Below are 13,854 nucleotides of genomic sequence, written 5' to 3' on the forward strand. Positions count from 1 at the left end.
AACTCATCCAGCCAATGCCACGTGTCACCCCGAGGACGGGAGCTGGCTTCCCCTTTGTGACTCCGAGCCGCCCAGTAAGCTCCACTCTGTTCCCTCAGTCTTTGCTACTTTGGGGCACAGTTGGCCCAGGGGCCTTCGAAGAGCCAGTGTGACCACCACAACATTCCTGGCTGCCTCAGTCTCCCCCCTTCCCCAAAAGAGGACGCCACACTTTGTTAAGCCGTTCTCCAGGACTCACCTCTTCGGGCTCGATCAGCTTAAACTCCATGCCGCGGCCGGTCCAAGCGATGAAATGGGAGTTTGAGGGGTCGTCGAGGAGGGCCACCAGGAACTGCCACAGCTGCAGGGAGCCCCGCCGTTGGTAGGTGGGGCCCTCACGGTACATTCCCGGCTCTTGCTTGATGTCTCCTGATGTTGGAAAGAGCCAAAAACAAGCCCCGTGAAGCAAGATTGTCAAGCAGAAAAACGGCCCCTCCAGTATCAGCGTGCATCGGGCAAGTGCCAGGGGCCAGTGGGCGCTCAGAGCAGCAGGGGGAGCTCCAGTGGGCATCCCGCCATCGGCCCCGGGCCCTCACCAGCACGGATCTGTGGGCCGCGGCTGGGTGCTCAGGGAAGAGAGGAGCAGCTTTTTCACACCCGTCTCCACTGCTTCAGGGATTCATGAGTTTCTACCAGAGCAGATCAATCAGGGGGCCAATCCATCAGTGAGCATTTATGAATCACCTACTATGTACGTCCCAAGCATTATGCTGGCTTAAAAGATTACAAACCCTTCCACGGCCAAGTTGACGGTTTGGCAAATTTATGGGAGTGAAAACTTCCTCCCCAAAGAGACCGCAATGTGACCAACTGCTCCACCTCAGCCCGCCGGCCCTACGGACACAGGCCCCACCCCGGGCTTCCCAAACCCGCGAGCCTCCTAGACCTTTGCCTCTGAGGACCTGCCCCGCTTCCAAGTATCAGCCCATCCCCCTGCCGGGGTCCCCCAACTGCTCTCTCAATAACCCAGCAAGTCTTCATTGAGTCCTTACTGTGTCTGACACAGCGCTGGCACTTCCGGTGCCCTGGACTGATGCCTGAATCGAGGTTTGAAACCTTGCCTGTGTGCGCGTGCGTGTGTGTGTGTGTGTGTGAGAGAGAGAGACAGAGACAGAGACAGACAGAGAGACAGAGACAGAGAGAGAGGAGAGACAGAGACAGAGACAGAGAGAGACAAAAACAGAGAGAGACAGAGGGGGGCCCTCTGCAACAGAATGAAGGGTCTGGGCCTCTTCTCAGAAAGATTGTAAATATATAAAGGCAAATGCCTAGGACTGCAAAGGAAATCATGTAGATGTGGCTGTCTGCAGACACAGATCTTCTGTGTGTGTATCTATAGAATATATCTGTGGATTCGTTTGTTTGTTTTTCCAAATCCAGTCCCAAACCCTCGATTAAGAAACTCTGGACTTCAGCAACGGGACACTATAGGGGACACTAAAAGAGCTGATGAGAAGCAGAGAGAGACACACACAGAAACACGGAGAGATACACACAGAGAGAGACGAGAGACAGATAGTCAGAGACACACAGAAACACACAGAGAGAGGCAGAAAGACAGAGACATACACAGAGAGAGACCCACAGGGAGAAAGATAGGAACACAGGGTGACAGACACAGAGAGACACACAAAGAAAAACACACAGAGACGCCCACACAGAGGAGATGCTACAAGTTTATCCCCCAACGTCCCTGGGAGGCCCTGGGAGCTCTTCGCTGACCAAAGACAAGATGCTCCGGGGCAGCTGGGACCAGCGCTCTACTTCGAGGCGAGCCGCGTGGGTCCGTGCCCTGGACAGCCGCCCCGTGAGGCCCGAGCGCACACGGAGGCCCTCCCAGCTCTGCCCCACTGGCCATTTTCTCCCCGGGAGCAAATTATGTTTCTGACTTTTAACACTGGTATCCCGCGTTCTCATCAGCACATTTGCTGAGGTCCCTCTCCGCGCGCACGGTCCCCTCACATTCACGCTGTCACAACGCGCGCCCGCTTGGGTTTCTGGGATCCCCGGGGAGTTACTGAGAGTCGGGGATGAGCATCCTAAGCTTGGAAGGGACGGATGGGGCAAGACCCGCACCGGGGGAGGAAGGCCGGAGCGGGCAGCGGCAAGTTCCCGGGCCGTGCACCGGGCTATTTATAAAAACAAATTAACAGGAGCACAAAGCGTCACTGCCCCCGACTCATCACTCCCTGCCTCCTGAAGCCGCTGCAATCAGCTAATCAGAGGCCCCGCTCGCCTCCTGTTGTTTGCCAATCAAGAGAAAACCCGGAGGCCGCTCGGGAGAAACGTGCCGTCGTCCCCTCTCCGGTCCTGTGTCCCCGCTCTCCCAAGGTGCCGGCTGCCGGTGGAAGCCGTGGTCCTGCCAGGACGGGCCCGGGTGCTCCTCGGCGGGCAGCCACGGCTCCCCGGGAGGCGATGCGCCCTCCACCACGCGAGCCCCACAAATAGACACCTCCAAGCCCCGGGAAAGTGAGGCTCCTTGTTCTATGCGCTCCCTAACCCATCTTTTCAGGGCTGGATTCTCCGGTGGCCATGACACCGATGAGCACGTTTTCAGCCTGCTCTGGGTCCCGCGGGCCGAGCTCTCCAATAGATCTCGGCCAACAAGCCGGGGACCACCATGAGGCCCGCGGAAGGCCTCCCACTCACCACAAAGGCCAACCAGAGCCTTCCTCTCCTCTCCCAGAGCCAGGCACGGGCCCAGGTGCTCGGTACAGAACCCAGAGCTGGCGCCTGGGGGAGAAGAGGCTGGTGGAAGAAGACATGGAGGTGAGTGATGGGGAGTCCAGGCCGCAGGTCAGCTCTGGACCGGCCCTGCGCTTATTCCACTAGCCGCTGGTGCCTCCTCCCCAAATCACTTTTCGTTGCTATATATTTCTGTATCAGAACTAGCCTTGAAGGTGGAAGAGCGATTCACAACAATGCCATGAGGCAGGTATGGTGATTATCCCCATTTTAAAGGTGAGAAAACTGAGGCAGACAGGGCTAAGTGACTTGCCCAGGTTCACGCCACTGGTGAGTATCTAAGATCAGATTTGAACTGTGGATTCCTGGCTCCAAGCCCAAGGCCCCGCCCACTGTGTCCCCCTCCCCCGTTCCCTGATACCTGTACCTGCTGCTTCCCCCACTCGAATAGTAGCCCCTCATGGGTCAGGGGGCTTTGGTATCCCAGCACTCGGCAACAGGCAACGACTAGACGCTTGTTGACCGACTACAAGATCGCTCTCGTCCCCGCGCCCTTCCCGGGAAGCGAACAAAGCGTGCAACTTACCGTCGAACTTCTCGGGGACCACACAGGTGTCGTCGTAAAACTGCCTGGGACCCTTTTCAAACATGCAACCTGTGGGAGAAAAGGGAGACAGTGAGGGGCGCAGGGAGGCGCCGGCAGCTTTCCGAGGTGAGGCCGGCCTGCCCGCAGGTCTGAGGGTCCCGGCCCTGCCCACAGAGCACCCCCCACAAGGGCCCTGACCATATCACACCCAGCCCAGCTTGGCCGCTCCGCTCGGGTGCCCCACCGGGAGATCCATCAGAGCCCCCCTTCTCCACAAAACACCGGCCGGGCAGGGGGCGGGTGGGGGCTTCACCTCTGCCTCAATGGCCCTCCCTCTCTCACGGTGCTGTCAGTCAACAAGGACCTACTGAGGACCTCATGTGGGACACAACAACAACAACAATAGTAAGAGTCAGCCAGGGCTTTAAGGGCTTTACACAGGTCCTCTCATGGATGCACGCCATTAATGCAACGCTGGAACCCGCCCGAGCAACCTGGGCCCGGTTTAGAAGCCAGTGCGGCTCTTCGGGGGCAGACCCTGGGAAAGGGCCTGGTCCATCTGGAATCGGGCTGAGAGCTGGACAGGCCTTGAAGGCCACGGCCTCCACCCCCTTCACTTGTCAAATGTCAAAACTGAGGTCAGGGCTGCCCAATAAATAGCCCAGGACCCCCCAGGCAGTAAGGGGAAAAGTCTGCACGGGAACCCGGGGACTGCCTCCCATCCAGTGCCCACAGGTGGGATCCCTGGGGAGCTTCAGATGCCCAGGAGGGAACCAAAGAAGGGCCCAGAGCTCAGCTGATGGGTTCCTTCTTGTTTTACAGATGAGAATGGGAAATAACAGGCCCCAGGTCACAAAGGCATTGAGGGCCAGGGCCACGATTCGAATTCGGGGCTTCTGGCTTCAAGTTTAGAGCTCTTTCTAGCATAACAGTTAGAAAATCCAGAAGAGAGAGAAGGAAGGAGAGGAGAGAAGAAGAGAAAAGGGGAAGAAGAAAGGAGGGGAGGGAAAGAGAGAGAAGAGAAATAGAGGAGGAGAGAGAAAAGGAGAAGAAAGGAGAGGGGATGGGAGCAGATAGGAGGGGAGGAGAGGAGAAGGAAGGGGAAAGAAAGGGAGAAGACAGAAAGAGAAGAAAAGAGAAAGAGGAGGAGAGAGGAAAGAAGGGGAGAGAAGAGAGGAGAAGAGATAAGGGGAGAGGAGAGAGAAGAGGTGAGAAAAGGAGAGGAGAGGGGAGGGGGGAGTGGAACTGCTCTCTGTCCTCCTGGGAGACAGGGGTGTCAGAGAGTGAGCACTCACCCTCTGTTCTGTTGGGGTGCACCAGGAAGCCCTCTTGCCTCATATAAATGGAGTGGCAGCTAGGCACTTCTGAAAGGGAACACGGCGTTAGTCAGAGCGGCCTCTGGAAGAGTAGTAGGCACTAGCTGGGTGCCACAAGTGCAGACAGGATTGCTCTTCCATCCACCCCGGGCACCCACAAGGCAGGGGGCACCTCTGGGGGCTGCTGAGCTTCTGCCAGGGATATTGAGAGTCAAGCATTCATCACAAAGCCCCTGAGCTTCTGGACGGCTCCCACAACCACCCAGCTAGGCTGACATCACTTTATGGCAGATCCCATTCCCCAACACTGCAGAGCTGCATGCAGTAGGTGCCTAATGTTTTCTGACCAGAATCGAGCCTCTTCCTTTTGGAGAGCTCCTAGGAACGAGAGCTTGCTCCCAATCTGTCTGGGTCCCTCACTTCACAGGGGAGGAACGAGCAGCCTGGGAGGTCACAAGTGGAGGAGGGATCCAAGACAGGATTCAGGCCTCCTGACCCTTGCACCGCACTCTCACCCAGACACTGCCCCCTTCTCTTATGGAATTTCCAAGCAAACAAGACGGCAGGAAGCACGAGGGGCACCAGGGCAGCAGTTGGCCTTCTTGAAGCCCATCCAACCAGCGGGGGTCTCTTTGATTATCTACGTGTGAACCTATTGCCTCGTCTTTGACTTTGGCCTTAGAAACCTCCCTGTGGCCATGAGCCAGGTCATCCTGCTCACGGTCACAGGAAACTGCTCCACGCTTTTGTTCCTTCACAAAGGTCTTCTTAGTTATCTTTGTTAAAGAAACATTAGAGAATAAAACCCGCCACCCGTGAAACCTGTGAGCGCCTCTCGGCATAGCTCGTGGAAAGCTGGCAACGTCCGCTCCCCCCTGCGCGACGGCACAAGTCATTGAACCTTTCCGGGTTTCAGTCCCCCTGTGTCACACAGAGTGTGGCTCGCTGGTCTCAGCGCCTACCCCCGGCCATAGTGCCATGATTCTACAAACAAACGGCGATTCCCTTATCCGATGGACTCCTCAGCTACGTACAAGAAAATGTTGAGATGGCGCAGCTCTCCGACTTACTAACAAAGGAAGCAAAATTTAAGTATTGCTCATGTACAAACATGAAAGCAGAGCCATTTCCCAAAGAGCTGCCCTGCCCTGCTCTCCACGAGCCACGCGCCTCCTCTCCAAGTCAATACATCCATTAGCAATCGGCCTTTTGCTCAGAGAATTTATCCCAACTGACCAGTTGGCCCCGGGTATCTCCAATAACAGCCCTCTGGTCAGAGGTCCACTCTGAATGTGGGCCCACTGATATAATAATGTAACCTTAGGTTCCTAATAATATAAAAGACATGGACTGACCCTGCAAGTTCCTAAGCAAATGGAATTCGCAATGAATCAAGTCTCTGCTGATGCAGGCTGACGTCTGCTCCATAAACGACAGGCTGAGGGAAGTGGGGAAGCAGCTTTCTCAGTGTCAAAAAGTCGATCTCTGTGGAGGGCAGAATCTGAACCCGCATCTTGCTGGCTTTCACATGGTTTCTCTCTACACTCAATGCTCCGGCCTCTTCAAGAATTAAACCCATTGAGACTTCCGGCCAAGATGGCGGCGTGGAGGCAGACAGCTGCTTGAGCTCCTCGTTTTCTCTCAGAACTTACTTCATGACAAGCCTCTGACTTAATGCTTGACCCAGAAAGAAATCCACAAATTATCACCAAGAGAAGACATCCTTGAGAGTCGCCAGAAAAGGTCTGTGTTTGTTCGGGGGAGGGTCAATCAGACTGGGCGCAGACTGAGGGCAGACAGCCAGAGCAAGACAGGCAGCTCACACAGCTCAGACCGGAGGGGGAGGGGTGTGATCTCTGCCGTTTCTGTGAAAGGGCTTTTGCCCCAGCAAGCCAGGAGCAGCAGAGAGAGGGTGTAAACACCGGAGGCGAAGATTAAAACCCCAGAAAGCCAGCGTCTCTCAGAGCCCGGCACCCCCAACCCCCACCTGGACTGACTCGGTGCGTTCTCAGAGCCTCAGAGCACAGACTCAGTACAGTCATTGCTGTTCTGTTAGTGGCTCGCTGCTGCCCTACCCCCAGTCTGTAGAGGAAGCCCATTAATACCATCCAGCCCCATCCCCCGCAAAACAGACCAATTGTTTCTCTTGTCAGTTTGTTTTCTTTGATTCCTACTCTGACAAAATGAACAAAAAATTCAAAAGGGCTCTAACCATTGACAGCTTCTGTGTGGAGAGGGAGCAGACTTCAAATGCTGAGGAGACTAGGAACAGACTGTCCCCAGATGTATCCCCTGGGAGGGATATAAGCTGCTCCTCAATACAAAAGAACCTCATAGAGGAAATCAAAAAGGCTCTCACAAGAGAGCTGGAAGAGAAATGGGAAAAGGAAAGGGAAGCTTGGCAAGAGAGCCTGGAGAAGTCATCCCATGCATTCAAAGACAGAATGGATAAAGAAATCAAATCATTGAGAAACAAGATTAGTGAGCTGGAAAAGGTAAACAACTCCAAGGAAAACAGGATTAGTGAGCTGGACAAAGAAATCAGCTCTCTAAAAAATAAAATGGATAAAATGGAAAAAAATTCCATAGAAGATAAAAACTCAATTGGACAATTACAAAGAGATATAAAAAAAGTGAGTGAAGAAAATACATCATTGAAAATTAGACTGGAACAAGTAGAAATGAATGACTCAAGGAGAAACCAAGAGGGAGTCAAGCAAAACCAGAGAAATGAAACAATTGAAAAGACTGTCAAGTACCTTACCAGAAAGACAACAGACCTGGAAAACAGATCCAGGAGAGACAATTTGAGAATAATCGGACTCCCTGAAAAATGGGAGGAAAAAAAGAGCTTGGACACCATTTTCGAGGAAATTATCAAAGAGAACTGCCCAGACGTTTTGGAAACAGAGGGTAAAATAGACATTGAGAAAATTCATCGATCACCTACTGAAAGGGACCCTAAAATCAAAACGCCAAGAAATATAGTGGCCAAGTTCAAGAACCATCAGACAAAGGAAAAGATATTGGAAGCTGCTAGAAAAAAACAATTCAGATATGGAGGATCTACAATAAGGATAACACAGGATCTAGCAGCGTCCACATTAAAAGAACGCAGGGCCTGGAACATGATATTCCGAAAGGCTAAGGAACTTGGTATGCAGCCAAGAATAACTTACCCAGCAAGAATGAGCATCGTTTTCCAGGGAAGAAGATGGACATTTAACGAAATAAATGAATTCCATCTATTTTTGATGAAAAAACCAGACCTACATAAGAGGTTTGATCTTCAAATACAGAACTCAAGAGACTTCTAAAAAAGGTAAAAAGAAATCTTGAGAACTATACTTCTGTCAAAAAAATATGTAAAGAACATATGTACAATTTGTCTTAGAAACTAGAGGTGGAAAGGAGATTATATCATAAAAAAGTATAAAGTGGTGGTACTACATCTCATGAAGAGGCAAAGGTAACCTATTATATCTGAGAGAAAGAAAGGAGGGAGATGAACATAGCGTGTATCAATAGACATATTCGATTTATGGTGAAACTTCTTCCACTTCATTGAAAAGTGAAAGGGAAGGAGTAAGCTAAGGGGAAGGGAATACAGTAATTTCGAGGAAAAGGGGTAAAATAAGGGGAGGATCTTTAAGGTGGGGGAGGGATCCTAAAAAGGGAGGGCTGTGAAAAGCAAGTGGTGTTTACCAGTTTAATACTGGATAGGAGGGTAAAAGGGAAGGAAAGGGGAAAAGCATAAGCAGGGGTTAATAGGATGGCAAGCAAAATAGAATTAGTCCTTCTAACCATAAATGTGAATGGGGCAAACTGCCTCATAAAGAGGAAGCAGTTAGCAGACTGGATTAAAAGTCAGAATCCTACTATATGTTGTTTACAGGAAACACACCTGAAACAGGATGAGACATTCAAACTAAAAGTAAAAGGGTGGAGCAGAATCTATTATGCTTCAGGCAAAACCAAAAAAGCAGGAGTAGCCATCCTCATCTCAGATCAAGCAAAAACAAAAATTGATCTAATTAAAAGAGATAAGGAAGGGCATTATATCCTGCTAAAGGGAAGCATCAATAGTGAAGCAGTATCAATATTAAACATGTATGCACCAAGTGGTGCAGCATCTAAATTCTTAAAAGAGAAATTAAGAGAGCTGCAAGAGGAAATAGATAGCAAAACTATAATAGCGGGAGATCTCAACCTTGCACTATCAGAATTAGATAAATCAAACCACAAAATAAATAAGAAAGAAGTCAAAGAGGTAAATAGAATACTAGAAAAGTTTGATATGATAGATCTTTGGCGAAAGCTAAATGGAGACAGAAAGGAATATACTTTCTTCTCAGCAGTTCATGGAACCTATACAAAAATTGATCATATACTAGGGCATAAAAATCTCAAAATCAAATGCAGTAAGGCAGAAATAGTAAATGCATCCTTTTCAGACCATAATGCAATCAAAATAACATTTAATAAAAAGCCAGGGGAAAATAGACCAAAAAATAATTGGAAACTAAATAATCTTATACTAAAGAATGACTGGGTAAAACAGCAAATCATAGACATAATTAATAACTTCACCCAAGAAAATGACAATAATGAGACATCATACCAAAATGTGTGGGATACAGCCAAAGCAGTAATTAGGGGAAGTTTTATATCTCTACAGGCCTACCTGCATAAAATAGAGAAAGAGAGGGCCAACGAATTGGGTTTACAACTAAAATTGCTAGAAAAGGAACAAATTAAAAACCCCCAGACAAACACAAAACTTGAAATTCAAAAAATAAAAGGTGAGATTAATAAAATTGAAAGTAAAAAAACTATTGAATTAATTAATAAAACTAAGAGTTGGTTTTATGAAAAAACCAACAAAATAGACAAACCCTTAGTAAACCTGATTAAAAAAAGGAAAGAGAAAAAGCAAATTGATAGTCTTGAAAATGAAAAGGGTGAACTCACCACTAATGAAGAGGAAATTAGAACAATAGTTAGGAGCTACTTTGCTCAACTTTATGCCGATAAATTCGATAACTTAAATGAAATGGAAGAATACCTTCAAAAATATAGCTTGCCCAGATTAACAGAGGAAGAAGTAAGTAGTTTAAATAGTCCCATCTCAGAAAAAGAAATAGACCAAGCTATTAACCAACTTCCTAAGAAAAAATCCCCAGGACCAGATGGATTTACAGGTGAATTCTACCAAACATTTAAAGAACAACTAACTCCAATGCTATGTAAACTATTTGAAAAAATAGGGATTGAAGGAGTCCTACCAAATTCCTTCTATGACACAGACATGGTACTGATACCTAAACCAGGTAGATCGAAAACTGAGAAAGAAAACTATAGACCAATTTCCTTAATGAATATTGATGCTAAAATCTTAAATAAGATATTAGCAAATAGACTTCAGAAAATCATCCCCAGGATAATACACTATGACCAAGTGGGCTTTATACCAGGAATGCAGGGCTGGTTTAATATTAGGAAAACTATTAGTATAATTGACCATATTAATAATCAAATTAATAAAAACCATATGATCATCTCAATAGATGCAGAAAAGGCATTTGATAAAATCCAACATCCATTCCTACTAAAAACGCTTGAGAGTATAGGAATAAATGGACTATTCCTTAAAATAATAAGGAGCATATATTTAAAACCTTCAGTAAACATCATATGTAATGGTGATAAACTAGAACCTTTCCCTGTAAGATCAGGAGTGAAACAAGGTTGCCCACTATCACCATTACTATTCAATATAGTACTAGAAACTCTAGCCTTGGCAATAAGAGCCGAGAAAGAGATCCAAGGAATTAGAGTAGGAAATGAAGAAATCAAATTGTCACTTTTCGCAGATGACATGATGGTATACTTAGAGAACCCCAAAGACTCTGCTAAAAAGCTATTAGAAATAATTCAGAATTTTAGCAAAGTCGCAGGATACAAAATAAATCCACATAAATCCTCAGCATTTTTATACATTAATAACACAATCCAACAGCAAGAGATACAAAGAGAAATTCCATTCAAAATAACAGTCGATAGTATCAAATATTTGGGAATATATCTACCAAAGGAGAGTCAGGAATTATATGAGCAAAATTATAAAACACTTGCCACAAAAATAAAGTCAGATTTAAATAATTGGAAAGACATTCAATGTTCTTGGATAGGCCGAGCGAATATAATAAAGATGACAATACTCCCCAAACTAATCTATTTATTTAGTGCTATACCTATCAGACTCCCAAGAAACTATTTTAATGACCTAGAAAAAATAACAACAAAATTCATATGGAAGAATAAAAGGTCGAGAATTGCAAGGGAACTAATGAAAAAAAAGTCAGAGGAAGGTGGTCTAAGTGTACCTGATTTAAAGCTATATTATAAAGCAACAGTCACCAAAACCATTTGGTATTGGCTAAGAAATAGACTAGTTGATCAGTGGCATAGGTTAGGTTCACAGGACAAGATAGTGAATAAAAATAGCAATCTAATCTTTGACAAACCCAAAGATCCCAAATTTTGGGATAAGAATTCATTATTTGACAAAAACTGCTGGGAAAACTGGAAATTAGTATGGCAGAAACTAGGCATGGACCCACATTTAACACCACATACTAAGATTAGATCAAAATGGGTCCAAGATTTAGGCATAAAGAACGAAATCATAAATAAATTGGAGGAACAGGGGATGGTTTACCTCTCAGACTTGTGGAGGAGGAAGGAGTTTGTGTCCAAGGGAGAACTAGAGACCATTATTGATCACAAAATAGAACATTTTGATTACACCAAATTAAAAAGTTTCTGCACAAACAAAACTAATGCAAACAAGATTAGAAGGGAAGTAACAAATTGGGAAAAAATTTTTACAGTTAAAGGTTCTGATAAAGGCCTCATCTCCAAAATATACAGAGAATTGACTTTAATTTATAAGAAATCAAGCCATTCTCCAATTGATAAATGGTCAAAGGATATGAACAGACAATTTTCAGATGATGAAATTAAAACTATTTCCACTCATATGAAAGAGTGTTCCAAATCACTATTGATCAGAGAAATGCAAATTAAGACAACTCTGAGGTATCATTACACACCTGTCAGATTGGCTAAGATGACAGGAACAAATAACGATGAATGTTGGAGGGGCTGTGGGAAAACTGGGACACTGATGCATTGTTGGTGGAGTTGTGAAAGAATCCAACCATTCTGGAGAGCAATCTGGAATTATGCCCAAAAAGTTATCAAAATGTGCATACCCTTTGACCCAGCCATACTACTACTGGGCTTATACCCCAAGGAACTACTAGAGAAGGGAAAGGGTCCTGTATGTGCCAAAATGTTTGTGGCAGCCCTTTTCATAGTGGCTAGAAGCTGGAAGATGAATGGATGTCCATCAATTGGAGAATGGTTGGGTAAACTATGGTATATGAATGTTATGGAATATTATTGTTCTATAAGAAATGACCAACAGGAGAAATACAGAGAGGCTTGGAGAGACTTACATCAACTGATGCTGAGTGAAACGAGCAGAACCAGAAGATCATTATACACTTCAACAATGATACTGTACGAGGATGTATGCTGATGGAAGTGGATTTCTTCAACATAGAGAAGAGCTAATCCAATTCCAATTGATTAATGATGGACAGAACCAGCTACATCCAGAAAAGGAACACTGGGAAATGAATGTAAACTGTTATTTTTACCTTCTGAATCCAATTCTTCCTGTGCAACAAAAACTTCGGTTCTACACACATAGATTGTATCTAAATTATACTGTAATATATTTAACATATATAAGACTGCTTGCCATCTGGGGGAGGGGGTTGGGGGAGGAAGGGAAAAAATCTGAATAGAAGTAAGTGTAAGGGATAATGTTGTAAAAAAAAAAAAAAAAAAAAAAAAAAAAAAAAAAAAAAGAATTAAACCCATTGAATACAACTGAGCCCTTTGTCCTCCCTCCTTTCAGTCTCCCAAATTGATGACACAGATTCTGCACAGAGAGACCCTAAACAAGCCAAGTGAAAAACCTGAAAATCAGCTGAGAGGCCAAACTGAGGCAGAGGCCATTCCACGGGGTGCCGCATCTGGGACCCGCCATCTGAAGCTGAATCCCTCCCTGCTCATGTCAGGTGATCAGAAGAGCCTGCCTGGGCCGGCTGACCTTGGGGCTGCATCTCTCCTGGCGTGAGGGGGCCAGTTCTCTGGGTACGGACTCTGCTCCCTGGTACTCCTGGGAATGCTGCTTTTGAGCCGAGGTCGGTGCTCTCCCCATGATGATCTCCAGCGAGCCCGGGAGAGCCCCTCTAAGGACTGGGGACAAGCAGCACCAAGGACTACCATTTCTGCCAAGACACACAGCGTGGTTCTCCCCAGTGTAACTCAACACAACAAAAATAATGACAGAAAGCGGCCCAGCTGGAGAGAAAGGGGCTACAGACTGTGCCTCTCACTGCCTGGAAGGACAAGGGGCTCACCCTCCCACATGCACTCCAGCCAATCCACCAGCTTTGCTAGTACTGGGGTCCTCAGGACCCCAAAGGCTACTTACTGGGGGGGGGGTTCCTGTAGATACCAAAAAGTCAGTCCAATATGGTCTGAGGGCCATATCACGTGCACTGACAACCTTTCAGTGACGCATCCCTAGCGTTCTGCAGTGGGCAGAGCCTCGGCCACCAAAACACCAAAGAAAGTCACAGAGCAACCAACCATTCGGGAGCTCTCTCCCTCTTTCCGGGTCCCCGAGGTGGCTTGCCAAGGGGATGGGCCGTAGCTCAGGGGGAAAGCGGCCCCCTTTCCATCAGCCAACAAGCCTGTGAGGAGCTTGCTGTGTGCCAGGCCCTGTGCTAGGTGCTCGCCATCCAAAGGGAGGGCAAAGATGGTCCCGGTTCCGTGGGCTCTCACCAACAACCTTCCCCTCTGCAAGCCACCTCCTTCCCATGTAGCATGCAGAGATTCATTGTGGGAAACTGAGGCTCATCCGTGCTAACAATCGTTTCTCTCCCTAATTCAGACCTTTGACCCAGCCCAGAGAGGACTGAAAAATGGACTGAAGGAGAGTCGATCTGCCATGAAGTAACTAGTCTTGTTATTCAGAAGTGTGATCAGTTAATTTATGACTCTCAGAGTGGGTCAGACGCTAATCAGATTGTAGAAACATTTCCAAAGTGATTATTCAATCAAATGACTAACATGGTTAATTAGGAG

At 47.0% G+C, this 13,854-nt stretch overlaps 1 protein-coding gene across 6 annotated transcripts in view; it reads right to left on the minus strand.

Annotated features, from left to right (window-relative positions):
- ETV1 (ETS variant transcription factor 1) overlaps nucleotides 1-13,854 on the minus strand; it is an 88,955-nt gene that overhangs the window by 13,322 nt on the left and 61,779 nt on the right. For all 6 annotated transcript variants that reach the window (XM_074271351.1, XM_074271350.1, XM_074271352.1 and 3 more), the window contains 3 exons: nucleotides 4,606-4,674; nucleotides 3,311-3,379; nucleotides 239-408 (listed from right to left, as the gene is read on the minus strand). In XM_074271351.1, coding sequence (XP_074127452.1) covers nucleotides 239-408; nucleotides 3,311-3,379; nucleotides 4,606-4,674 — 308 coding nt within the window. The remainder of the gene's footprint in view (nucleotides 1-238; nucleotides 409-3,310; nucleotides 3,380-4,605; nucleotides 4,675-13,854) is intronic.

This window comes from Sminthopsis crassicaudata, chromosome 5, assembly GCF_048593235.1.
Source record: "Sminthopsis crassicaudata isolate SCR6 chromosome 5, ASM4859323v1, whole genome shotgun sequence".
In the NCBI taxonomy this organism is placed as follows: Eukaryota; Metazoa; Chordata; class Mammalia; order Dasyuromorphia; family Dasyuridae; genus Sminthopsis; species Sminthopsis crassicaudata.